The 21,928-nt window shown below is 43.8% G+C and overlaps 1 protein-coding gene across 1 annotated transcript in view; it reads left to right on the top strand.

Annotated features, from left to right (window-relative positions):
* SCD5 (stearoyl-CoA desaturase 5) overlaps positions 1-21,928 on the top strand; it is a 127,108-nt gene that overhangs the window by 46,778 nt on the left and 58,402 nt on the right. The window contains exon 2 of the mRNA XM_029598957.1: positions 13,238-13,368. Coding sequence (XP_029454817.1) covers positions 13,238-13,368 — 131 coding nt within the window. The remainder of the gene's footprint in view (positions 1-13,237; positions 13,369-21,928) is intronic.

The raw sequence follows: 21,928 nt of genomic DNA, 5'->3' as shown, positions 1-21,928 counted from the left end.
CTGGATACTACTGTGCAAGCGCCACTGAATGATGGCTGACTCCATCCCCCCCCCCCCCCCCCCCCAAAACAGAGGGAGGGCAATCTGGGCATGTAAATCCGTTTTAATGTGGCTACTATGTTTTGAAAATTGGCTTCTCCATAGACTAGCAGGAGATAAAATCTTAAATGATATTAAAATTACAAGCTCAGAAAGCTGTTTCCCTCATAAACACCAAAATAGATCCACTACAATTTTATTCAAAAGCATACTGGGCAGCTTAAGCTTTCTCTTGCCATTTGCATCTGGTTTCTAATTTCAGAAATGCTAGATTTTAATGTGCAATCTGTTAGTGCTCAAGAACCACCATTTAACACTAGCTGCGTTTTCTGATATGGAACCATAATTAAATCATTTATTGGTGATAATCTATTGTAACTTATTCTAGTGATAATTCCCAGTACGTCGTATACTTTAGTTCAAGGGTGGCCAACTTTGATCCATGATCAATATTTTTAAGATGTATTTGTTGATAGTGGCTCCTAATTAGTGAAACAAAAAGGATTCGTTTGTACACTGTGTTACTCAGGAAATCAGACCTGTTTGTGGTCCTTCAGAAATGGACTTGGCAACTTTTGCTCAATGACGTAGTCCAGAAGTTCTCAGCTGTGTCTCCCAAAGGTCAGTAAAACATCCAGTTTTCAGGACATCTACAATGAAAATGTATGTTATATTTGCATGAATTTGATCTAAGGATGTGGTTAATAATAATTAGTATATTTTGGTAATCCTAATGTAAGGCAGTTACTGTAGTCCAATTTCTTCTGTTCTATTAACATAAGAACATGAGAAATTGCCATGCTGGGTCAGACCAAGGGTCCATCAAGCCCAGCATCCTGTTTCCAACAGAGGCCAAACCTGGCAATTACCCAAACACTAAGAAGATCCCATGCTACTGATGCAATTAACAGCAGTGGCTATTCCCTAAGTCAACTTGATTAATAGCAGTTAATGGACTTCTCCAAGAACTTATCCAAACCTTTTTTGAACCCAGCTACACTAACTGCACTAACCACATCCTCTGGCAACAAATTCTAGAGCTTAATTGTGTGTTGAGTGAAAAAGCAGTTTCTCCAATTAGTCTTAAATGTGCTACTTGCTAACTTCATGGAATGCCCCCTGGTCCTTCTATTATTCGAAAGTGAAAATAACCGATTTTCATCTACTCGTTCAAGGCCTCTCATGATTTTAAAGACCTCTATCAGCCGTCTCTTCTCCAAGCTGAACAGCCCTAACCTCTTCAGCCTTTCCTCATAGGGGAGCTGTTCCATCCCCTTTATCATTTTGGATACCCTTCTCTGTACCTTCTCCATCGCAACTATATCTTTTTTGAGATGTGGCGACCAGAATTGTACACAGTATTCAAGGTGCAGTCTCACCATGGAGCGATATAGAGGCATTATGACATTTTCCGGTTTATTAACCATTCCCTTCTTAATAATTCCTAACTTTCTGTTTGCTTTTTTGAGAACTGCAGCACACTGAGCAGACAATTTTAAAGTATTATCCACTATGATGCCTAGATCTTTTTCCTGGGTGGTAGCTCCTAATATGGAACTTAACATTGTGTAACTACAGCAAGGGTTATTTTTCCCTATATGCAACACCTTGCACTTGGCAAAGGTTATTGAGACCGCAGTCCTAAAATAATTCCAAGGGTTCTTTTGATGTGCATAAAATCCTCGACCAGTTCCAATCTGGATTCAGGCCAAAACAGAGTACTGAATTTTTGTTTAGATCCAGTACTGATGTTATTCATCGATATTTTGATGAAAGCACTGACATTATACTGGTTCTACTGGATGTGTTAGCGATATTTGATACCCTGGATCATAATATTTTATTCTCAGCTTGCACACATTGGAATTTATGGCACTCTTCGGGTTTGGTTTCAGTCTTTTAGATTTAGATTTTTTTTTATATTCCACTTTTCACATGTTTTTCAGTGCTTCAAAGTGGATTACATTCAGGAACTGTAGATATTTCCTTGTCCCTAGAGGGCTTGTAATCTAAGGCCTGGATCCATCAAGCTAGGTTGAGAGAACATTGCCCAAATCTCATCTTGGAGTGAGTTTCCTCACTCCGAAGGTCATCAAATCTTCACAAGAGAGCACTGTTCTGTTTGTACGTCTCACTTTGAATGTCAAAGTGGCCCCTAACCCCTACACTAATACCTAAACCTCACCTCAAGCGACTAGGTGGGCCTCCCATAGAGATATAAATATCTATCTAGTGTTGGGGCATTATGGCTAGTCTCTCTCTCTCTCTCTCTCAGTCTCTCTCTCTGTCTCTCTCTCTCTCTCATTGCACTATACATTATAGCATACCTGACATAGCATTTTGATAAATGACCCTATATGTTTGTATCTGAGGCAATGGGGAGGGTAAAGTGACTTGCCCAAGGTCACAAGGAGCGACAGTGGGACTTGACCGGACTCAGGTGAAATGTGGGCTCACAAGCCTCATCATACTTCCCTTCAAGCATAGGGGTGCCTCAGGGGTCATCACTATCTGCACCATTTAAGACCAATTTGTAGGCTATTATCAAGTTTGGGTCTCCATTATTGTCTCTGTGTTTGATATCCAGGTTTTTTTTTCCCCAATCGTAGCAGATATTAAGACTACTCTGGGTCTTATCTCCATTTATTTGACTGCTATAAAAAGTTGGTTAACTAATAAAGAACTCTCTAAATTTATCTAAAACAGAAATTATTAGGCTCAGTAGATTTCCATCCCCTTCATTTCCAGCAGCTTCTACTGTTCAATTCACATTGTTCAGGGAGTGAGGAATTTAGGGTGATATTTGACTTGGAGCTTTCATTTAAATCACGTCAAAGCAGCAGTCCAGAAGTCTTTCCTGAAGTTGTGGGTACTGTGTGAGTTGAAACCTTATCTTGAACCAGCTGTCTTTCGTACAGTTTTGCAATCATTGGTCATGAAAACCTTTGTTGGGGAGTTCTACTTCCCAAGGACACACAAACTAATTTTTTCTCTGGGCTGCTCTGGCTATCGCTTTTCCCTTCTCTCTTTGTGTGGGTCCTTTTTGTCAGGGGAAAGCATAAGCTTATGGTCCAAGTGGTGGCATGTTTCTAGTTTCTTCTTCCTGTTGTGAACCTGCCCACGAGGAGCGCGGGCAGGCTCCCTACCTTTGCGGCCAGTTGGGCTGCTGACTCGCCTCGCAGATCCCCAGCTGTTTCGGCGCGGCAGTCCGCCTCCAACGCCATTCTCCACAGCACAGAGGCCGCGTTCCTTCTTGCCCTGCATGGCAGGGCCGACCCACCACGAGCTCTCCCTTGTGGTCGGGACTGCCGCTCCTGCTCTCCCCAATGCGCTGCTCTGCTCCCGGTGTCCTCAGGATGACAGGGAGTCATCCTCACCGTTGCCGGGGTCTTCGGCCAGCAGGGAGGCCATCCTTGAACCCGGCCATCCAAGAACCCGGCCTGCTACAGCCCGGGTTCTTGCCCGGCAGGGAAGCCATCCCTGCCGGTGCCTGCAGCCAGCCTGGAGTTCTCTCTCTGTCTTCGCGGCTAGAAGCTGCTCCTGCAGCCTGCCTTCCTCCAGCTTCTTAGCAGGGCTGCTCCCGCTGCCTACCTGCTTCTTGGGCCTTCCACGTGGCTGGGAGAATGCCACCAACAATCCTGCTTCTCTCCTCCAGCTCTCCTTAGGCGCGGGCGCACGCCTCTCTCCTGCTCTTCAAAGGCCAGCCAGGTGTGGCCCCCTGCTGACCCCTCCCTGGGCGTTGTCATCTTCAGCCCTACAAAAGGGCTCAGCGTCCATTCAAGTGTTGCCTTCACAAGGAGTTAGACACTACTGGAATCATGCTGTCCTGCGCTCCAGGAGTCGTCCCTGCTCCAGCACTTCTTCAAGGTCCTATGTTTCCTGTTTTTCGTTGGAGCTCCATGTCTTGCCCTGATGTCCGTGATCCAGTTCCTGTTGTCCATGTTCCAGTCTAGATGTCCGCCTGCTGTTTCTGATGTCCGTGATCCAGTCCAGATGTTGGTTCTCCTGATCCTGATGTCAGACTGAGGGTCCATCACAGCCATTATGACTGTATCTTCATTAAGTGCCATGCATTCTTACTCTCCAATCTTATTTCTTAGACTTCTGGCATTTGCATACAGACATTCTAAAATATGTTTTAAAATTTTTATTTCCATTTATTTGCACAAACTTTATTATCAGGTGATACAGGCAGTTTGGAGTCATTTATATCTCTGTCTTCTTCCTTTGAATCCATATGGGCTACGTCAACCATTTATACAAAAAAGGTCCAGTGCCAAAAGTGTATCAATACAACTAATTGCAAAAACACTTGGATTGTGAATTCCTAAGTCTCATGGCACAAATCTTTTTTTTTTCTAACTATTAAGGATCATCATAACATTAGTCAATACAATATTTCTTCTGCTGTAGCAGTCATAAATAATCATTGATCCCAACATTACTTTTATCTTTTTCTTTTTTTAATTGCTCATAAAACATGAATATTTCCCATGTGTATACTTGCAATCCATACTTTTCTCACTCATACTTCGATATTAGCCCACCTCAATCTTGTTTTACCAGTATCTTTGAAAAATACCTCCATCCAAACTGTGCTTTTGAACAGACTATAAGCGTTTCCCCGTGATTTAGTTTAAAACCTGCTCTATTTCTTTTTTTGTTGTCACCAGCAGCTGGATTCCACCCTGGTTATGGTAGAGTCCATCCTATTGGAACAGGTTCCCCCTTCCCCAAAACATATCCCCAACGTAAAGCCCTCTTCCCTGTGCCTTTGACTCATCCATCCATTGAGACTCTAGAGCTCAGCCTGTGCATGGAATGAAGAATATTTCTGAGAATGCTACCCTAAGGGTTCTGGATTTCAATTTCCTACTTAAAAGCTGAAATTTAGCCTCTGGAATCTCCCTCCTGCATCTTTCTATGTTGATGGGATCCACATGTACTATGACAGCCAGCTCCTCTCCAGCACACTAAGACTCTAAGTGATGTGTATGTAACCACCAGGCTGATGTCCAATACCAGACCCCAAGAATCACTTTTTAATTAGGGGTTTCTACAGTTCAAAATTCCTATAATGATGAGAACCCTCTGAATCCAGAATTCCTTGTTGGGGGAGGGAGGGGCAGATTATTCTCCAAGGCTCTGAGCATTGTTGAATCAATATTTAAACATCACAGCAATAATCACGAAGGATTGGTAGTTCCAACTTTACTGATAATTTAATGAGAAATAATGATGTTCATTCACTAAAATCCATTTACACTCTTACCCCATCATTCATCAAAAAAAATGTAATATGGAAATTTGTGCACTAAGAGAGAGAGAGAGAGAGGGTACCATCAAGCTAGGGTGAGAGAACATAGTACAAATTACATCTTTGTGAGACTTTCCTCACTCCAAATGATGTCAAATCTTCACCAAGGTGTTCTGTGCAGTTTGTACATATCCCTCTGCTTGTAAAACTGGCCCTCAAAATCTAACCTACCACCAACACCTCATCTCCAGCTATTAGCTGGCCCTCCTATAGAGATATAAATAGGTGCACAGTGAGGCCCTCCCAAGAGGCTCTTTCTCTCTCTCTCTCCCCCTGCCCCAGCCCAGAAATGGCCAAAATGCAATTCCAAAAATTGATCATGAATTGTGTTATGGCCATTTCAGACATATTACACAGTTTAATGCCAGGGAAAAAGATGTAGTTATTTCTGGCATTAAAACCATGTGATATGGCCCCTAATTTAACTAAAACCCCGCCCACCTAAAAAATTTGCATTCGTGCTAATATACTTTTCGCATGCGTTAATGCGGGTAACGCATTTTGATAAATGATCCTATTAGTTTGCAATTGATCTGTGACTTTATGATTTAAATTCATGTTGCTCTTATATTCTTGAGCATTTCTAATTGTGCAGGTAGTTTTAAAGCTCTCTCCCTGATTTAGTGAATAGGGTTCTTAAATCCAATTTAGATGCAACACATTAAAGTCTCATTGTCATAACTTTATTCTGATGTCTTGACATTACTTCTTATTTCTCATCCATTCTTCTCAGTATCGTTGCTGGTACCTGGAGGGTACTTCTCCATTCCTTCCCAGGAATGATTTGAGGCTCACTCCTTTAGGGCTTTCCAAGGGCCAATGCATTGAGAAAGGAAGGGTGGACACACATTTCCTTTACCCCCAAATCAAAAGTGATACAATCTGGCATCATTAAGATTGGCACAAGGCACCCTTTCTTCCCTTTCAGTTCTAGATATCCTTCCCTGAGGCCTAAGGGTCCTTACCCAAAAGAAAACACAACAGAACCTATGTTACCTGTATGTCATCCGCTTTGAGATGCCAAAAAGCCAGAATATATGTAAATCAAATAAATAAATAACAGAACCAAGAGCAGCAACAGAGAAATCCTGCCCCCCTGTAAGGGAAAACCAGAAATCCACACTGCAAATTGGTGGCATTGGATTTTATACTCTTATCAGGTCACTTTTAAAACGAGCTCATGTGCGCCCATACATTTGCATATCGGTGCATGAGTGAGGATACGCTGGAATTTTTAATTGTGCACACCTATGTTTTAAAATGCACCAATCGTGAGTAAATATGCTCCTAATTTTAAGAAGTTACTCGGATATAGCTAGCATGCGTATATCTTCCATAGGATCTTGTTGGCTTTTATGCATACATGTCAGCAAATTTTAAAACATGCTTGCATGAAGCCAATTCCCAGTTTTTCAAGTAGTCCACTATTTTGTCCTGTTAACGGCGAGGTCTTTCAGACCTCTCTGGTTCTTCATCCTGCGTGCCCCCCAGTTGACCCAGACCCCTCACCCTGTCCTATAAGCCCTAAAACCTGTTCCTCCTCCAGAGCAGCAGTAAAGTTACGCGGATATCTAACGTATGTGCGCTGCGGTTTTCATTTTTAAAATCTGGAGTTTCGTCCGTAAGTCTTGGCCCTCCCCTAACATGCCCATGCCACACCCCCACATATTTTGTGGTTTGTGTTTTTTTTTTAAATCTGTGTTCCTCACGTGCAGCCCACATAAGCGTGTATGTGGGCATTTTTTGCGTGAGCAACATTTTAAAAATCGACCTGTATGGACTCCAACATTTCAGCCTCCAACATGGGGGAAGGTCAAACCCAACCAACATCTATTTTCACAAAAATTATGGTTATAGGCCTCTTAGAAGAGACCCAGTAGGACACGCTACATGTGAAATTCACTCCTTTTGTATCTGGCAGTTAAGTCACTAAGCGATCCTCATGCCTACCAGTCACCTAACTATTTTATTTATGTGATTTGATGTATGTTCTGCTTTTTCAGGCACTTCAAAGCCTTCTGTTCCCAGGAGACTTACAATTTAAGGGGTAGATTTTTTTAAAAAGCGCATTCGCGTACTTTTGTTTGCGCAGCAGGCGCAAACAAAAGTACGCTGGATTTTATAAGATACGCGCGTAGCTTCTAAAATCCTGGATCGGCGCGCGCAAGGCTGCTGATTTTGGGCAGCCGGCGCGCGCCGAGCCGCGCAGCCTGTCTCCGTTCCCTCCGAGGCCGCTCCGAAATCGGAGCGGCCTCGGAGGGAACTTTCTTTCGCCCTCCCCTCCCTTCCCCTACCTAACCCACCCCCCCCGGCCCTATCTAACCCCCCCTTACCTTTATCCACGGATTTATGCCTCCCGGAGGGAGACGTAAATCTACGCGTGCCAGCGGGCTGCTGGCGCGCCGAGACCCGACCCGGGGGCGGTTCCGGAGGGCGCAGCCACGCCCCCGGAACGCCCCGGCCTGAAACCATGCCCCCGGGCCCGCCCCCAAAACGTCACGTCGATCGGCCACGCCCCCGACACGCCCCCTTTCAAAAACCCCGGGACCTACGCGCGTCCCGGGGTTCTGCACGCGCCGGCGGCCTATGGAAAATAGGCCGCCGGCGCGCAAGGCCCTGCTCGCGTAAATCCGGGCGGATTTACGCGAGCAGGGCTTTTAAAATCCGCCCGTAAGTTTGTACCTGAGGCAAAGGAGGGTGAAGTGACCTGCCCAAGGTCATAGAGTGGTAGCAGGATTTGAATCCTGGCTTACCTGGTTCACAACCCACTGCTCTAACCTGTCATGGTTGTGAGCCCTTGTGTTGTGGTGTGGCTGATGCAGCCTAGCAGGCGAACCTACCAGGCCCACGCCAACAGCAGGTGGATTCGTTCTTACTAGGACTGTTGCTGGGGCTTCATCTGTACCAGCCGCAGTAGGATGAGCCCTTAGGTTCCAGGGGCCGGCAGGGATTAGGCGAGAGTCCTGTAAGGAGCAGTGAGCGGAAGTCGAATAGTGGGGAGAGATCAGGGCAGGTAGAGAGCAATAGGTGCTGAGATCCAGTCCAAGGTTGGGGCAAGCGGGAATCAGGCAGTATCGAGGTCCAGACTAAGGTCAAGGCAGTTGGCAGTCCAGCAGGACAGTCAGGGTCTGAGGCAAGGGTCAAAACCAGGAATCAGTCAGAGACAGACAGACGAGAGAAGAACAAGACACTGGGGGGGACCAAGGCATGGCAGGGACCAGGAGGGCAAGGCAGGACAACAAGGAAGCAAGACAAGGCAAAAGGCACAGAGACAAGTAGCAACACACACTGCAGCATGGGAGGACCTGCTGCTGAGGCAAGGTATGGAGCATGACTGGGTTTTAAATACCCAGTTGCACAATGTCATTACTGTGCGCCGGCGGACCAGTTTTGCACCACAGGGTGCACTTGCATTCGTACCTATGGGGAACTAAGGGAGAGGCAGCCTGGCAGCATGCCGACTGCATCAATGGCATTCTGGTGTGAGTACGGCTGGTCACGGGATATCCTGCGGCCGTCCAAAACGTTACATAGCCAAGAGGCTATCCCTCCATAGTCCTAATGATCAAATCACCAACTATAATGGGAGTCCTAAGCCTTCCTTCCTGGGCACATACCCCTGGAGACACATCCTTGGTGTGAGAGGAAAGGCATCACTGGAGGGCAGGTCCTAGCAACAGGATCACTTCCTGCCATAGCAACGCAATGGTCTCCTTCCAGGTGACCTTGCTCATCCAAAGCAGCACAAGGGCTGCTAGACTGGATTTGGGACTGCTCTATTATGTCTCTGAAAGTCTCCCATATGTATCTCTCTCTGCCTGCCTCAGTTTTTACAGGTCTGCCAGTCTGACCTCCAGAGATGATACTTACTCATACAACCTCTCACCAACAGGTAGATAATATCATACCTGTGGCACCCAGTTCATAATACTGGCTAGCCCTCACCTCTGTCTTAAAGTTGTGGAGTTGTTAAAGTTACTTAAAACTGTTTAAGCAGTGGGTATGCTTAATCAAATTTAGTTGTGTTCTAAGTGGGATAAAAATATTTTAAAATAAATGTTAGCTTGTCAATGGCCTGCAACAGAACTAAAATTATCGTACTTCTGCCACTACTTATCATTTCTATAGCGCCACATGACATACGCAGCTCTGTACAAACATACAAAAAGACAGTCCCTGCTCAACAGTGCTTACAGTCTAATAAGACAAACGGTACAGGACAAGATATTTGGGGCATTTCATGAATTAAGACCATGGTTAAAAAGAAAGTCAATGAGGCTAATAGTAGACAATCGGGCCTAGGATTTAAAAGCAGCCACAAAAAGGTGGGTCTTTAGATGGGAATTAAACACGATGAGAGCCAGACATGACGCACCAGTTCAGGAAGACTATTCCAAGCGCATGGTGCAACCAAGTGGAAACCACGGAGTTGGGACTTGGCAGTAGAGGAGAAGGCATGAGATAAATTTGCATATACGTTTGCATATAATGCATACTCATTGTGGATATCCTGAAAACCCGACTGGCTGTGGGGGCCCCAGGACAGGTTTGGGAAGCTCTGCTCTACATGCTACACTCTCAAGTCCTTTTTTCCCTCTCTCCCACCAATCCAGATGGTAAGAGTGCAGCACTGCCTGTGACCTTTCATTCGTTGCCGGGCTGTGCTAGCATTTCAGTCATTTTGCCTCCCACTAAGGTGCTTTTGGCCCAGGGAAGATGGCCCTTTCACCCAGCCCACTAGTTGCAGTCCTGCAGCTCAGATTAGGATGGTTTAATGAGTTCTCAGTAGGACTGTTAAATGGCATGATACATAACTGCTCTCCCCTGACTTTTTTGTGGGTAGCAAGAAACAGCACAGGATACTTGTCTGGCTTGAAGGTTTATAATCCTAATGATGTAATAATTCTGGTGATGTGGCACTTCTGTGACACGGCAGGTGTGAAATACTATAAAGCTCTGAACACTTTCAGCAGTTCTTCATTGGGTAGTGCTGCTGCTGGTGGAAACATGGGAGAGTTTACTAGTGTGGAGAAACCAATTATTTGAAAGGTAACATAATTGTTCATCAGTTTAGTTTAATGTATTTGTTTAATGCTTTAAAGTTTTCACATTTAGATGTTTTTCTTAATCTATAGTAACTACTGATGAGCAGAGAAAAGCAGTGGCAAGATCCTAATGCTGTAAGCACTTAAAGGTAGATTTTTAAAAATACGCGCGTGCGTCCATGCTCGCGGGGTTCCCGGTGCGCGCGCATGGATGTGGCTATTCTATAACATGCGCGCGCACGTTATAAAATACTGGTCCCGCGCGCACGTGCAAGCCGGATTTTCGTGCTCGTGCACGCATGTGTGGGCAGGTGGCCTGCTCCGCATACGGGGGGGGGGGGGGGGGGGATTTTAGAAAAATATGCGCGGCGACGCAATCAGCCCTCCCCCAGTTCCTTCCCAGTCCACTCCAATTAAGGAGAAGACCGGAAGGGAACTTTCCTATCCCTAACCCTACCCTTTCTACCTTTCCCCTCTCTTTCCTGACCCCTAAACTAACCCTAACCTTCCCCATTTTTAAAAAGTTTTTATACTTACTGCTCCTTGAGAGCAGAAATAAACTCCGCGCGTCAGCCGGCTGCTGGGGCGCGCTTCCCCGGAACAGTGGCTAATGGCGCTCTCCCAGCCCGCCCCTCCTCACCCAGACCACGCCCCTGGTCCGCCTCTTTTGCAGGGCCTGGCACTTCTGCGAGTAACGGGGGTTACGCGTGTGGCCGGGCCATGCATGTAACCCTTTTAAAACTGGGCCATTGGTGGCATGGAAGGGATGCACTGTATGTACTGAGAACAAGATTCTAGTGGGATGTAGTATTGAGGAGGGGAAGACCTAAGTATGTCCTAATGATAGTTGATCTAGTCCAACTGGGGGGGGGTAGGGTAAATGATTCACTCCTCTTTTTCTCCAATTTCTTTTTCCCCTTGGAAAACCTCTGTCTTGTCCTAAAAAAACTTCCACCAGTGCTCATTTCATGATCCTCATTGTCAGATGAACTCCCAGATGAACTATCAAATGTCATTCTTTTTGTTTATTTCTTCTCTAGACTCATCCATGGATATATACTCCCTTTTTTTTTTATAATCTTGTTCATCTCTGTTAAACTTGGACTTCTTAAATTGTCTTAATTCTTTTTGTATTGGTAGGTGGAAGTTTTTTAACCAATTATTATTTGAAGCTGGTCCAAACAGAAAACCAATAATTATGACATGAAATATTAATGCACATAACTTACTTAAAATGAGACCACTTACCAAGCTGTGTGTTATCCTGTACTTCTTATCTCGTGTACATTAGCTACTCACCTGTATTCTGTATATTATCCCCCGTTACCTTGTATAATGTACAAGACTCCTCGTATTTAGATTTTATCTTTTGTTATCCTGTACTTTATTTCCTGTGTATATTAGTTACTGTCCTTTATACTATATTTTATCTCTTGTTACCTTATTTAAGGTTCCCGTGTACGTTTTCCCCCTTATTTTATTACCTTATTTAAGGTTCACTTGTACATTTTGTTACCTTATTTAAGGTTCCCTTGTACGTTTTCCCCCTTAATTTGTTACCTTATTTAAGGTTCCCTTGTACGTTTCCCCCCTTATTTTGTTACCTTATTTAAGGTTCCCTTGTACGTTTTCCCCCTTATTTTGTTACCTTATTTAAGGTTCGCTTGTACGTTTCCCCCCTTATTTTGTTACCTTATTTAAGGTTCCCTTGTACGTTTTCCCCCTTATTTTGTTACCTTATTTAAGGTTCCCTTGTACATTTTCCCCCTTTTAATTAGGTGATAATACTGTGCTGCATAAGAAAATGGAAAAACTGGAGAATGCTATCAAGAAGAACCCCATTTGCCTGAATAATTCTCTTCATATCTCCCCTACATCACTGTGAGAATGTTGCCCAAATCTCATCTTGGAGTGAGTTTCCTCACTCCGACGGCCAGCAAATCTTCACTAGAGACCACTGTTCTTTCCGTAGGTCTCATGTTGAATGTGAAAGTGGCCCCCAACCCCCTACGCTCATACCTTATTTAAGGTTCCCTTGTACGTTTTCCCCCTTATTTTGTTACCTTATTTAAGGTTCCCTTGTACGTTTTCCCCCTTATTTTGTTACCTTATTTAAGGTTCACTTGTACATTTTGTTATCTTATTTAAGGTTCCCTTGTACGTTTTCCCCCTTATTTTGTTACCTTATTTAAGGTTCCCTTGTACGTTTTCCCCCTTATTTTGTTACCTTATTTAAGGTTCACTTGTACATTTTGTTACCTTATTTAAGGTTCCCTTGTACATTTTCCCCCTTATTTTGTTCTACCCTTTGCTCCCCTGTTTCCCCCTCCCTGTTCTATGTATCTCATTAAGTTCTTTGTAAACCGATATGATATAATCACAATCCAGTATTACATATAGCTACACATATTCAGATCAGACAAAAGATTTAATTTGGTAAATGTGGCTGATACAACACTTGATTGGGATATCCTGGGCTGGTACATTAATTTACAATATGTACAAATAATGGATTAGGAACAGAGTACAATGCTCTTCTCATGAAGTGTTGGTGAGGGGTTGTTGTGTATCTTCCACTGCTCTCCTCAGGCTCTCCTCAGCGCATGTAAATATATCTCATGTATAATTATTAGGCATATCCTTGAAAACCCAGCTTGCTAAGGGTGGAGAGTCCTGAGAACCACTTTGAGTGCCAATGGTTCAGTTTACAACACATTCATGTTACAAGAATACATTTTTAATTTTTCTTCTCTGCTGTAGATGTTTATAGAATACTTCTCCCTAAAAATTAACCCACCGCCATTGATGTGTGCAACCTCCACATTCTGTCTTGTAGCATACCTGTGTTTTTTGGTGACGGCGCTGGGGGTGACAGCCGGAGCGCATCGCTTATGGAGTCACAGGTCCTACAAAGCAAAGCTGCCTCTGAGGATATTCCTGGCTGCTGCCAACTCCATGGCTTTTCAGGTGGGCACAGAGCTGAGTTGGGTCTCCACGAAGAGAAGGCCCGCTGTGTTTTACATTGATTTGCATGATACACTGATATTTTTCCTGGGGGTGGGGGGAGGAGGATGAGGGGTGGCAGTGTTGAGGAGGTATGTCCTTGTGATTAGAGCACAGAACAGCAAAACCAGAGAGCTTTGGGGAAACCAGTTCCAATATCGTCCTGACAGTAGCACTCTGCTCTCTCCAAGCCTTACATTCTGCAGCTATAACTGGGCTCTAATAACAGTACTAATCTTTCTTCCTTCTTCTCAATAGAAACTCTTCTTACAGATGTGAGAATCTGCTGCCAATTCCTTTCCCACCTCCTCCTCTATGAGGTAGCTGCAGACATGTTCGTGAAGTGGTATAATTGTAAAATACATTGGACTCTTGTTCAGATGAACTCTACTGTTTAAATCCAATGTGGCTAATAATAAACCAGCTATTGTATTTTTCACATGTCCTGAAATAGATAACTGACTGCACAGAAGTTATCCAGACTAGAAGTTGGTGGTTAGCCACCAGAATGAACTTGAGTTCCAGCAGATAGTAGTGGAATGTCCACTTTAAGTTATTGCCTCCATCTTGACCACTTAATAACATTTCTCTCTAGCAATAACTTTCAGCTTATAAATGCAACCAAATGTTCTTGGCCCTCATTTTCTTGAATCAAGATTTTTCCTAAGCCCACCTCTGAGGCCTGTGTTTGAACAATGACAGGACTGTTAAAATTGGGATTCATTAAAACCAGTTCTGAGTGCAGGGCCCCTCCATCAATTCCTGGAAGGCCTCTTTAAGCTACACGGACTGGTTAACATTTTCTGGTGCCTTCTTTGGGGCCGATGCAATAAATGTGCATAGAAAGTGGGCGCTGAACAGTCAGCACCCGCTTTCTTAACACGCCGCAGGCGCCATGCAATATTTAAAAAACCCTTGACAGTCGGGTGGTGCAGGAAATGGACTCTCAACTGACAAGCGTCCGTTTCCTGAACCCCTGTCGTTGGTTTTCCTAACTCGGCGGTCTGCCGGTTATGAAAACCGATACCGAGTTTAACTTGTTTCTTTAAGTTTTTCCTCCTACTTAATATCGCAATGATATTAAGTAGGAGGAAGTACAGAAAAGCAGTTTTTCTGCTTTTCTGTACTTGTTTTAAATGTGCTCAGCTATTAACCCCTGCTCTAGTCAGGCATTAATAGCTGATCGCTAAATGTGCGTCCAAGACACACTTGTTTTTTGCATCAGAGTGAATGCCTAATAGCCACATTCACATGCATTTCATGTGATGAGCACTATTAGATTCACTCCGCATTGGACGCATGCTGAATATGCGCTAATTCCCTTATTGCATTAGGGGATTGATTAGTGCCTAGTCAACCCACATCCGACTGCGGGTTATACAGTGCGCTCGGCTGAGAGCACTGTATTGCATCGGCCCCTTTGGCAGTAAGCAGATCAGAGACTCGGCCCTTTCTGCAAAGTTTGAAATGAACCATCTATAATATCCCAAGAGCCCTGTAAAGGCTTTCACTTGTCTCTTTGGGAAGTAGATAACTATGTAATTGCTTCTGTCTTCCATGTCTATGGGTAGATTCTGAAGACTGTACTTCTTGGTCCAATAGTAGGCACTTCTTTGGCTTGGTGGTCAGTCCCATTTTCTGCAGGTTTGAAAGAACTTTCTATAGTTGCCTTAGGTGGGTTCTCCAGTCTCTGCTACAGACCATGATATTTTTGACATATGTCATGATGGTTGACCAACTGCTAGAACGTGGAGCTTCTGCTACAAAGTCCAAAAGACAAGAGAGGGCTTTTCTGTCTTGACACCATTGGATAATATTACCCACTTGTGTGGCTGATTATTGACCTGCTTCTTTCAAAAATCCCTTTTCTGTGGGTAAAGCACTGTTTTACCCAGAGAAATGACTTTGAAAATTACCCCCCTTAAAACTACTTGCTGTTTTAATATGTTTATTTTTTTGTGGGGTGAATATTAGGGATATTTATTTTAATAATATTTGTCAATGGGTTAAAAGGATTTGAAAAGAGGGCTGTGTCCTGAAAAGCTAAGACCACTGGTTTTGAAATTATAAAGAAGTGAGTCAGGCCTAGCTTGTTGATTCATAGTGCCAACCTTTTCATAGTATAGATATTCTGGCATGTTTGGTAGCACGTTTTGAAAACCTTGAACACATGTACTTCTTTATTATGACACACAACCCTTTTCATTAAGCTTAAAATAATAATGAGCAACCTACATAATTTGTGAATAACAATAAAATTTTGAAAGAAAGGCCAAATAAGTTATATGTGAATATCTTGAAGTCTTCACTTAAGTGGATAATTCAAATATTAATCAGAGGCAGGGCTTCCCAGATCTGTCCTGATGGTACTAAAGCTAGTTGGGTTTTAACAATATCCACAATGAATATGCATGAGACCTATTATATGCAAATTGATCTCATTCAAAATCATTATGGAGTTATCGTAAAAACCCTACTGGCTATGGGGTTGCTAAGACATATTTGTGAAGTTCTGACCTAAGAGGAATGGTTAGATAGGCACCTGACATTTTTAATTATTTTTTTAATTAATGTGTTGTAGTCTAGTAGCTTCATTTCTACTAATTTCTTAGACTTTCCAGCTTAGGCAGCCTCTGAATGCCTTGAGCCATAAGAATATAAGAAATTATCATACTGGGTCAGACCAAGGGTCCATCAAGCCCAACATCCTAACCAGGCTACAAATACCTTGCAAGTACCCAAGGCCTCCTTGTCTCCCCTCCCCCGGCGAGCCCAGACACCGATCGCGCTTCCAGCCAGCCGCGCCGCCCATCCTCGCGGCTCTGGGACCCGCCCACCACCCAGGGGACATCCAATCAGCAGCGGAGAGGGAGGTTTAAATTTTACTACCTGCAGGCGCCGCTTCAGATTGTCCCGGTCCTCCGCTTACACTATTGCCGCCGTTGCTGCTGTGCTCCGAGGGAGTGAAGGCCTGCGCGATCGGCGCCCAGACCCGTCGGGGTAAGGCCTCCTTGTCTCCCCTCCCCCGGCGAGCCCAGACACCGATCGCGCCTCCAGCCAGCCGTGCCGCCCATCCTCGCGGCTCTGGGACCCGCCCACCACCCAGGGGACATCCAATCAGCAGCGGAGAGGGAGGTTTAAATTTTACTACCTGCAGGCGCCGCTTCAGATTGTCCCGGTCCTCCGCTTACACTATTGCCGCCGTTGCTGCTGTGCTCCGAGGGAGTGAAGGCCTGCGCGATCGGCGCCCAGACCCGTCGGGGTAAGGCCTCCTTGTCTCCCCTCCCCCGGCGAGCCCAGACACCGATCGCGCCTCCAGCCAGCCGCGCCGCCCATCCTCGCGGCTCTGGGACCCGCCCACCACCCAGGGGACATCCAATCAGCAGCGGAGAGGGAGGTTTAAATTTTACTACCTGCAGGCGCCGCTTCAGATTGTCCCGGTCCTCCGCTTACACTATTGCCGCCGTTGCTGCTGTGCTCCGAGGGAGTGAAGGCCTGCGCGATCGGCGCCCAGACCCGTCGGGGTAAGGCCTCCTTGTCTCCCCTCCCCCGGCGAGCCCAGACACCGATCGCGCCTCCAGCCAGCCGCGCCACCCATCCTCGCGGCTCTGGGACCCGCCCACCACCCAGGGGACATCCAATCAGCAGCGGAGAGGGAGGTTTAAATTTTAATACCTGCAGGCGCCGCGCGCCGGCGTCGCGCGCCAAAGGAGCGCGACAAAGGGGCTTGCCCCTTTGTGCGCCCCTTCGTGCAGCCTCTGAGTCTCAAGAAAAAGTAGATAATAGAAAAAAAAAAAAAAAAAAGTAACAGTAAGAAGGATATTCATCTCCTGACCTTAACCTCAGTCATCACCCCCTCCTTCGGCTGAGAATCTCCCGACTACAAAGGGAAAGTACCCGCCCTCCTTTTGACCAGAGACCCTCTCTGAATCACAATCCTCTTTCAGAAACCCATAATCAAACCTCCAGCATCCAGCAATCGGACTACACTCAACCTCCAGCTCCCTTCACTCGGACTACACTCAATCTCTACCATCCATCTCTCGGACTTCACTTAACCTCCAGCTCCCTTCACTCGGACTACACTCAATCTCTACCATCCATCACTCGGACTACACTCAATCTCCAGCTTACTTCACTTGGTCCTCTCTCAACCTCAACCTCCAGCATCCATCACTCGGACCCCCCCCTTTGTGCAGCCTCTGAGAACAGAACCTGCTTCATTGGCCACGTCTTTCTCCTTTCATATCTTGAAAAGATCTCAGTTTTTCATCCTCAAAATTGTAGGTTTACATAGGCAACAAGATTCAAGACAGCTGAGTTAACATCAACAATCAACATGCTAACTGGTTTCCCAATCCCCTTACATCACCATTTTTGCCATGGTTCATACTCCATTCCAATCATCAGGAAATTACGCAATCATCAAACTAAACCTCTACCACAACATTACAACCGTCAACAAAGGCTAATTCCAATAATGATTTCACCAGTCACACAATTCCTGGGCCTTTCTCTTCTATCCCTAACACTTTTCAACGCACAATCGCTTTCGAAAAAAACACACATCTTAAATGATTACCTTACAGAAGTAAACCCTGATATCTGTGCAATCACAGAAACATGGCTTAAACCCACAGATATAGCTCTATTAAACCAACTACCTACTCAACTTTACAATTTTTTCTCCATCCCTAGACTCAAAAGAAAGGGAGGAGGTCTTTTCCTAGCATCCAAGAAAGAGCTAGGTTTAACTTTACAATATTCAAACATCACATCGAACATAGAGTTTGCAGTTTTTAAATCCGAGCATCTACAAATTGGACTATTCTATGCTCCTCCTGGAACTATAGACTCTGACCCCTCCCCGGTCATTGAACTTACCGCCAAATATTTCAACCCAGATAAACCTGCCATTTTATTGGGAGACTTTAACATACATGTCGACGCTTCACCACAAACAACAAACTGTGTTACCCTACTCTCATCACTCAGCTATATGGGTTTCACACAAATAATAAAAAGCCCAACCCACAAAGCAGGCCACACGTTGGACCTTATTTTCATTAATCAGTGTATCTTGCCCCCGGATTCACCCTCTTGTTTTCCTGTCCCTTGGACGGACCATCAAATTATTAACACGACACTCAAACTCTCAGGACATCCTCCCACTTCATTCCCAAAAACCACTATTCAATTCAGGAAACCCTGTTCCACAGACCTTCTCAGCAACCATCTCTCTAATGAATTATCTCAACTTGATCTCTCCAACGCTTCTACAGCCATATCTTCATGGTGCAACATCACCAATAAAATCGCTGATCTAACCTGTCCTTCAGTCACCAAAGTAGTACAACCTTCGCCTGACAACAGGAAACCCTGGTTCACCACTGAACTGAAGCTGCTTAAACAAGAACTAAGAAATAAAGAACACACATGGAGAAAAAACCCATCCCCCACAACATTAGCTGTATACAAAACCACTCTCAATGCCTACAGGATCAACATTCTTAAAACAAAGAGAGATTTTTTCTCTAAAAAAATACATCATTTCATCTTTGATTCGAAAGCACTCTTCTCCTACGTTTCTGCCCTCACTAAACCATCCCCACCTACCATTCCAGATGATCAAGCTCTCAACAAAGCCTCCGAACTAGCTGATTACTTCAAGGAAAAAATTGATAAATTGACTGTCTCTTTCTCTTCATCTAGTTCTTCTACTCCATCTCCACACAATACTCCACCCAAACTAAATACGACTCTAGAAACTTTCGAAACCACATCAGCTCTTGAGATTGAAAATATTCTCAAGAAAATGAAACCATCCTCTCATCCCTTAGACACAATTCCAAACAACCTCCTCATCGCTATAAGGAATACCATTTCAAAGCCAATTGCCAATATCATTAATTGCTCTCTTTCCCAAGGTCTAGTTCCTGACCAACTTAAACTAGCAATTCTTAAACCTCTTCTTAAAAAACCTAATCTTCCGGCCACAGATCCAGCTAACTTCCGCCCAATAGCCAATTTGCCAATGATCGCCAAAATTATGGAAAAGATAGTCAATAGACAACTATCAGAGTACCTTGAAGAAAACTACATTCTCGCACCTTCCCAATACGGTTTTCGTAAATCGTTAAGCACTGAATCCCTACTTATCTCTCTCACCGACAATATTCTAACTAATATGGATAAAAAACAACCTCACCTCCTTATTCTTTTAGATCTCTCTGCGGCCTTTGACACTGTCAACCATTCATCCTTATTACAAGGTCTGATAGACATAGGCATTAAGGGAACAGTACTCAGCTGGTTCAAGTCCTTCCTGGTTAATAGACAATTCAAGGTAAAGATAAACAACAAAGAATCACACCCGGTCCCAGCAAATCAAGGAGTCCCTCAAGGTTCCTCCCTCTCTCCAACCCTTTTCAACATTTACCTTCTCCCTCTCTGTCGACTTCTTAAAAATCTAAACCTAACACACTACATTTACGCGGATGACATCCAAATAATCATCCCAATCTCAGAATCCCTTCACAAAACCTTGATTCACTGGAATAATTGCTTGCAACTAATCAATCATCTTCTATCCAGTCTCAGCCTCATTCTCAACAACAACAAAACAGAGATCTTAATTATCAATCATGACGTTAATAACAATCTAATATACCCAGCTGTCCCACTCAATTCTACCACTCCTATAATTAATCATTCACCATATGTACGTGATTTAGGCGTCATGATAGATAATCAGCTTAACTTCAAAAAATTTATAAGCACCACCACTAAAGACTGTTTCTATAAACTTCTTGTCCTGAGAAAATTGAAACCACTTCTCCACTTCAATGATTTTCGGATGGTTCTACAAGCCATTATACTAACAAAAATTGACTATTGCAACTCACTCCTTTTTGGCCTACCAACCTCATCCATCAAACCCCTCCAGATGATTCAAAACTCTGCAGCTAGAATCCTTACCAATACGAATAAAAGAGACCACATAACCCCCATACTAAAACTCCTCCACTGGCTGCCTATTAAGCAAAAGATTCTCTATAAAGTATACACAGCAATTCATAAATCTATTTACAATATATCCCCACTCCACTTAAGCACCCAACTACGTTTTCACTCTTCAACTAGACCTATCAGAGGAGCTTATAAAGGCACACTCTATGTTCCTTCAACAATATCCTTACATCAGAAACGTACCATTTCTTTAGCAGGACCTGTCCAATGGAACATGCTCCCACCAGACATCCGCCTTGAGATCTGCTTTGCCTCTTTCAAAAAGAAAATTAAAACCTGGCTCTTTAGCCAAGCTTTTCCAGAACTTTGATTATTTTTACCTCCAGCTATCAAGATTTTCTCACCATCGCAATCCCTTTTACAGATCACATTTATCTTAGACAATTACGCCTTATTTTATGATTTGATTTCTCAGAGACTTTGCAAGTTTATCAGTGTTATTATTCGAATCTGTTTTCCATGTTTTCCAAGTTCTATAACCTTGTTATATGTACCGCCTCTTGGCATAATTTTTATGTTTCAATGTAAACCGATGTGATCTGTATTTTAATACAGGAACACCGGTATATAAAAATCTAAAAATAAATAAATAAATAAGTACCCAAGCATTAAGTAGATCCCATGCTACTTGATTAATAGCAGTTAATGGACTTTTCCTTCAAGAACTTATCCAAACCTTTTTTAAACCCAACTACATTAACTGCATTAACCACAAATTCCAAAGGTTAATTGTGCATTGAGTGAAAAAGAATTTTCTCTGTTTAGTTTTAAATGTGCTACTTGCTAGTTTCATGGAGTGCCCCCTAGTCCTTCTATTATCTGAAATAATAAATAACGGATTCACATTTACCCATTCTAGACCTCTCATGATTTTAAACACCTCTATCATATCCCCCCTCAGCCATCTCTTCTCCAAGCTGATTAGCTCTAACCTCCTTAGCCTTTCCTCATAATGGAGCCATTCCATCCCCTTTATCTGTACTTTCTCCAGTGCAACTATATCTTTTTTGAGATGCGGCTACACAGTATTCAAGATGCGGTCTCACCATGGAGTGATACAGAGGCATTATGACATTTTACGTTTTCTTCACCATTCCCTTCCTAATAATTCCCAACATTCTGTTTGCTTTTTTGACTGCCTTAGCACACTGAGCTGATTTCTATGTATTATCCACTATGACGCCTAGATCTTTTTCCTGAGTTGTAACTCCTAATAAGGAACATAACATCATGTAACCACAGTATAGGTTATTTTTTCCTATATGCATCACCTTGCACTTGTCCACATTAAATTTCATCTGCCATTTGGATGCCCAATCTTCCAGTCTTGCAAGGTCCTCCTGCAATTTATTACAATCCGCTTGTGATTTAACTACTCTGAATAAATTTGTATCATCTGCAAATTTAATTACCTCACTCATATTCTTTTCAGATCTTTTATAAATATATTGAAAAGCACAAGTTCAAGTACAGATCCCTGAGGCACTCCAGTGTT

The sequence above is a fragment of the Rhinatrema bivittatum genome, chromosome 1, assembly GCF_901001135.1.
Source record: "Rhinatrema bivittatum chromosome 1, aRhiBiv1.1, whole genome shotgun sequence".
In the NCBI taxonomy this organism is placed as follows: domain Eukaryota; kingdom Metazoa; phylum Chordata; class Amphibia; order Gymnophiona; family Rhinatrematidae; genus Rhinatrema; species Rhinatrema bivittatum.
This window is presented reverse-complemented; position numbering and strand designations above follow the sequence as displayed.